The sequence below is a fragment of the Nicotiana sylvestris genome, chromosome 11 (genome assembly GCF_000393655.2).
Source record: "Nicotiana sylvestris chromosome 11, ASM39365v2, whole genome shotgun sequence".
In the NCBI taxonomy this organism is placed as follows: domain Eukaryota; kingdom Viridiplantae; phylum Streptophyta; class Magnoliopsida; order Solanales; family Solanaceae; genus Nicotiana; species Nicotiana sylvestris.
The window spans coordinates 3,081,862-3,088,402 of NC_091067.1; the positions used below are offsets into that span (position 1 = coordinate 3,081,862).

Below are 6,541 nucleotides of genomic sequence, written 5' to 3' on the forward strand. Positions count from 1 at the left end.
GTGGACTCGGAATATTTCTTATCGTTTACAGTTTTTTCAGTTTCTTCTAACAGTTTTCTAATTTCTGTTTTAACAAAGTACCGACCACATTATCTTTAAACCTATGATCTATGAGAAATTTATGATAGGAAAAAAAAATCTTACAATCACTCCCTGCAAATCCTACGCTTGACAATGCATGATTCTAACAAAAAAGATTGCAATAGTTTTTGTAGGATTTACGAAAACAAACCGAAAAGAAGAAATGCTAATAATGGTAAACTTGGATACACCTTTATAGTGTAACTTAGAAATTTATATATTTTAATCACATGCATCTAGGTCGAAGGACAAAGAATTTGCTGAAGTATCAAAAGTTAATGCTACACCTTGGAGTTGATTAACACCTAATATTGAGATGTCTTGATCTGTTCCTACAAAAGCCAGGCAATAGTGACCACGAAAGTGAACCACAACTCGTTCTTGTGCCAAAAACAACATTGTACCTGGATTTTCACTGCCGAAATACAACTTCACGACAGGAAATACTAAACCAGGACCATTTGGATTATCTTTATAGCAAGTGTCGAAAGGTCCGACTGGATTGTTAACCATAGGAATATCTCGTACTTCAGCTCTAAACGCGTAGCGGAATATGACATAAAAATCCTTAGGAAAAGGGGTAAAGGTCGTTCCTGTATCCACGATGACTCCACCACGCATATTTGGTTTGAAATTCCACCATGAGGGATTGACCAAAACTTCTTTGTCATTAATAAAAATTTTATAAAGGTTAACGTAGAAAAATGAACGGTACCTTCTGTTTGGTAGTAATTTTGCTGATTTTGCTCTTGGATATGAGCTGTTATGAAAACTGATGGTAGATCCCTTTCCTGAATGAAATCTTGGTAGACACATGGAAAATAGTGACGCTCCAAACTGTGATGGTAAAGAATATCCACCTTTTTTTTGTGGACGTACTCTGCGTCCAAGGCCAGCAATTCCAGAGAACCAATCACTGAAATTTGTTCCACTGGTTTGATCTTTGCCACATCCAAACATAACCCTAATTGGTCTTTGGTCTAAAACAAAAGTAATTACATCATCGGCCATGTACCCTTTTGTTCGTTGTCGACTCCCATATGTCATTTCATAGTGACACTCAGAACTATCTAGATCACAAGTGAAAGCTGAGTCCTCAAAAAAGCAATATTTTGAACCGTATCGCAAGCAGTCAACTTTTCGAAAAGTTTTCGATGCAGTAGAATTATATAATGGATTTTGAAACTTTTGTTTGTAGCACTTATTTTCCTCGCATGGTCCACATTGCCACCAAACTAAATCACTGCCAGTGTCAATTACCAAAAAACTTCTAACTTCGTCACTGCCTAACAAAAAAGATGCAACATACTCGCCATTTGAGTAATAGGCACCTGTTGTTTTTGGTACAAGTTCGCGCATCTTGCTCCCTTGCACGTCGTGTTGCCTTTTCACAGTTGCATTTGCATCATTTGGATTGTCATTTGGAGGAACCATCCCTTTTTTAACATCGTTACCATTTTCAAAATCAAGAACCGAAGCCAAATAACTTTCTCTAGCATGAGATCGAGCAAGTCTACTTTCAAGCAATGAGTCGTAGTCCTTAAAGTTTAATTTTTCAAATACATCGCGATGGTAAATAGTAAAAGTATAGGACGGCATTGGAGGATCTGGAAGCTTAGTTGGATCAAGAGACATGAATCTTTCTTTAGCTAGGTTAATATAAGTGGAGTTAAGGGGTGAAAGATATTTCTCATTAGCCGAAACAGCAATCAGAATTGAGAAAATAATTGACCTCAAAAGGTGAATATGGAACAGGTTTTCCATTTGTATAGAACTTAGAACAAAGGTATTTTATCAATTCTTTCATTCGGTATGAAATAGGATCACCACTTCCTGAAATCATCTTTATATTTTATTGTAAAATATTTAATTCTACGTCAAAATAGGAAGAAAAACCAGAGCTAATTATAGAGATTTGATTCTCTTTGACAAGCCATATATAGTGTAAAGAACTAGGAATGAAACAATTAAATTCTCAATAAAGACAATAATAAAGGTTTTACCTTTTTTCCTTTGATATAATAAATGATAAGAGGATCAGAGTTTGATCACCTACTGATTTTTATCAAATGAAAGAATATTTTTAATTTTGTGCGAAATCTGATGAGATATACAAGAATTAGGTATGGGATATGTATTATTTAGGAACTTTATTAATGTAGCTCAACTACTATTCAAATTGTATTAAGCATCCACTGATAAAGGGACAATACCGTGGATGGATGCTTAATACCTTAAGCTGGTTGTACATTTAAGTTCGTTGACTGGATAATTGAGGCATGAATTTTTATGTAAGCTTTTTAAAAAGGAAGTAATAACCACTGGCTAATAGTTTAGTTGTTCTTAGAGGAGTTCAATTTTTGCAGCTAAAAATGGAGCGGGATGGTGTATATAACGCCCTGAAAAAAATTTGCCGCCCTAAGGCTGACCAGCGACTATTAGGAATTTAGGCTTTATGCAGGCTAGTTGCAGCCTGAAAATCGAATTGTGGATGGGTTGCTTCCCTTCACTTCTTACATCATCTATGTACATCGGTATGGAGCAGCATTCTTGTCTGCAATAGACAAATAACCAGTGGCGGAAGTAGGATTTCTACCGATGGGATTCACAAAATAAAAGAAGTAAATATACAAAGAAATCAAAGGGATCCTCTAAATATATGTGGATAAACCCCTTCAACCACCCTGGCTCCGTCTAGGCAAATAACCTGGACCTCTTTAAAAGCTTCAGCTCAATTAGGCCATGTAAATGAGTTCTTCATAATTCTATTGTCTATAATTAGTGTGGGCATTCGAAAAAATCATCGTACTCATCAGATCCCCATTTTGCTAATACGTTAACCATTTGATTTTCTTCCCTAAAACAGTGTAGAGTGCTATACCACTCCGCTGAAGAACATTGAGTCAAGTTTTATAGCCGTAAAATGCCAAAAAATGAGAAAAGGCCATGGAGAGGCGATGATTATTGTTCCTTAGTTCGTTTTTTATGGGCAGGCAAAATTTAAGCGATTTAGATCCGGTCGCCCGGGCCCATGCAGATGGCGTGGGTTATATAGCACACGAAAATCTTGGAATCGGGCGAAATTCTAGTTTTATGGCCCTAAAACACCAAAAAGGAGGAAACGTCATGGAGAGGCGATAGATATTATTCCCTAGGACATTTTTAATGGACCGGAAAAATTTTAGGCGATTCAGATCTGGTCGCCCGAACCCATGTAGATGGTGTGGGTTATAGTATACGAAATTCTAGTTTTATGGTCCTAAAATGCTAAAAAGGAGGAACGGTCATGGCGAGGCCATGACTATTGTTCCTTAGGTCTTTTTTTATGGGTCGATAAAATTTTAGGCAATTCCGGTCTGTCACACCTCCTTTTAACCTACATTCCCGGAAGAGGTGTATAAAGGAGTTTTTCCAATTTAAGTGACAATCGAAATGGGATTATTTTATTAAAGATTCAGAGTCGCCACTTGAGATAATTTATGGTGTCCCAAGTCACCGGTTTTAAATCCCGAATCGAGGAAAAGATTGACTCTGTATTACAGTCTGCGAACCAGAAATTCAGGTAAGGAATTTTGTTAACCCGAGAGAAGGTATTAGGCACTCCCGATTTCTGTGGTTCTAGCACGGTCGCTCAACTATTATAATTGGCCTATTATCTGATTTTAGTACATATTTTAACCTATGGTTCAATTTTAACTTTATAACCGCTTTAATTAATTATTAAGAAGACTCAGCGTTATACAAAACATGTCTTTGGATCACTCCACATGAAATGCACTCGTGATCCGCGACATATTTTATTTAACATTGTTAGGATTCGAATTTGGGTCATATGAAATGCACACCTAAGTTTAAGGAAATTAATTATTAAAATAGCGCGCCTAAAGCAGCTACACACTTTTTAACTTTGCGAGGGCCATGAAAATTTGCTAAATGGCGCGCCTTGATTTTTTTAAAGACAAAACAAAATTAATTAAAACGGGGGTCGTGCAATCAATATTTTATTTGGCACGGCGCACCTCAAACCCAATTTAAAAGGAAATTCAAACTAGATGTCTGAGGGCCATAAATTGTGACTTAATTAATAGCTCACCTCAAATTAATTAAAAGGGATTACCCATTAAATAAGGCCTAATGAAATTGTAACCATTTTTAATTAGGAAGAATATAAGTTAATTTGAGTGAACAAATGCCAACAGGCCCAAAAATATGTCATTCCAATTTTGCACATCACTTCAAATCCAGGCCCATAAAGAAAAACCAAGCCTCAATGAAATCAAACTATGCTAGGGCCGAGGATCGAATCCACACAGGCATGGCTAGTGCTGAGTTAAAGCCAACCTTCAACAAACAGATTTCTTATACCAAGATGGATCATAGCTCAAAATAAACACACAATTTAGAGCCTAAAGTAATCAGTGCCAACAACTAAATGTATTAACTAGGAAACTTTATTCATTATTCATCTTTACCTCGTTAACTCTCAAATTCATGTGTATTACTAAAACACTCCACATTTGAGATGCATTCTAACAAACCATATCTTCAAGAGTCGAACCCGACATTATCAAGTTCGGACAGATTTCAAAGAAAGCATGCTGCCCTAATTTAACTCGATTTTACCAATATGTTTCATCTTGTCCTTGTATTATTGAATTAGAAAAATTGATCCATTCAAACAGTTGCATTCCCAATTCACGAAGGCCAAACTCAAGTAAGGAAACGAAAGGGCATGCTCAAAACCTCATGAAGCTTAAATTCCATGCTGACATTTAATTCATAACTTAAGATTAAAACACTAATTGATCTATATGACAGCAACAAATAATTAAACATCAATTACAGTTTTGAAAGAACACACGGAAGGAAAGAAAACTGAAGACGAGACATCAGATATGCTTTCATAGCTAAACAGATAAGAGATATCTCGTAGGGCACCTACTTAGCCACATAGAGCTCAAACTTAAAAGAAACGAGGCCAAATAGAGGCTAAAATCAACAAACTATTGTCCTAGATTAGCATTAACTACAAAGAAACAATGAACTGAGCTATGAAACACCATAAATACAAAGTAATAAGGCTAAAATCGTAATAGAAAACTGAAAGCATGTTTTGAACTTTAGAATTTTCATTTCTATTCCTCGAATCAATCTTCATATGGGGTAGAATGAAGAAGTGTACCTGGAAATTGAAAAAAGAAGAAAGAGGTAAGGAAGCAGTAAGTAATAGGCAGCCCAGCAATCGACACCCAGGAGGAATAGATCAAGCCAAATACCAGCTTACTTTAGCCAATGAAACAATAAAATTCTCTCACAAAAAAAACAATAGAACAGTGATCCCATCAACTGATTTAAACCAACTTTTCTAATACCGAGTTCAATCCATTTTTCCAACTCAAAGAAAATTAGAAATTACTTCTGCAATGGAAAACTTCTCAATCCGAAACCCAGAAGCAATGGAACCGCCCTTTTTTAAGTTCAGCCCTCTTTTATTTCTTTCTGATTTTTCTATTTCTTCATTTTCTGTCTTGAATGCCAAGTTAAAGAGTCTTTATAGGCAAGGCGTTTAGGGCAGCTTCAAAGTATCAGTTTTTCACTTAAAACCTTTTTGAATTCTCGTTTTTGCTCATACTCTTAATTTTAGAATCAGGTTTTCACCTCAGTCCTAAAGGCACCTTCCTAGAAGCTGCCTAAATCAGTTACAGATATATTCCCTAAACCAGATTTCCAAATTACCCCTTAGGCACCCTGTTATTACTTCTGAAAACCAGACCCAAAAATGGGTCAGAATTGACCCAATAACCCAAACCAATTTGGACGGGATGCTCTTTGCCAAATGGATCAGAGACAACCCAAAGCCCAAACGAACACTTATCTATTTGAAGAGAAAATCTGCAAGCCATGATAACATGAAATGATTTCAAAGCAAACCGACTTAAATTATTGATCAATTAACACAACTAGGTAGGGAATTAACTAAGTTGAAATAACCTAATTAAACTAACTTGAGTGACTTAAACAGAAAGTCAAGATTAGAGAATTAGTCATGATATTAACACAACAGACTAAAGAAATCAGAGAACAGGCTTTCACGAAGAAAAAAATAGTGAATAGAAGACAAATTTAAACTCGGAAGATTAATTAAGTTTCAGCCAAATTAGTATAAGAAAACTAAGCTAGAGAAAGGGGAAGGAGAAAGAGAATAAGATAGTAAAAGAAAGAAAAGACAAGAGGGGAAAGGAGCTTACCAATTCAGAACTCGAAACCTATTGGAGACAAAGGACCTAACAAAACTAATGTCGATCATTTGTTATCTGTCAAGGACAAACTGAACGACATCAGTTTTGTTGAATCCAAACTTCAAAACTCAAAGGAACAGTGTCCTAAGACCATGCATGTTCCAGGTCCGATAGAAAAATGATTTTTGAACTTTCAGGGCTCAAACTCAGATTTAAGATTC

At 35.9% G+C, this 6,541-nt stretch overlaps 1 protein-coding gene across 1 annotated transcript; it reads right to left on the bottom strand.

Annotated features, from left to right (window-relative positions):
- Nucleotides 1-303: 303 nt before the first annotated feature.
- Nucleotides 304-1,845, bottom strand: LOC104232201 (aspartic proteinase nepenthesin-2-like). The gene has a single exon (XM_009785341.1). The coding sequence runs from the start codon at nt 1,843-1,845 to the stop codon at nt 304-306; it is 1,542 nt and encodes a 513-aa protein (XP_009783643.1).
- Between the last annotated feature and the right edge of the window lie 4,696 nt (nt 1,846-6,541).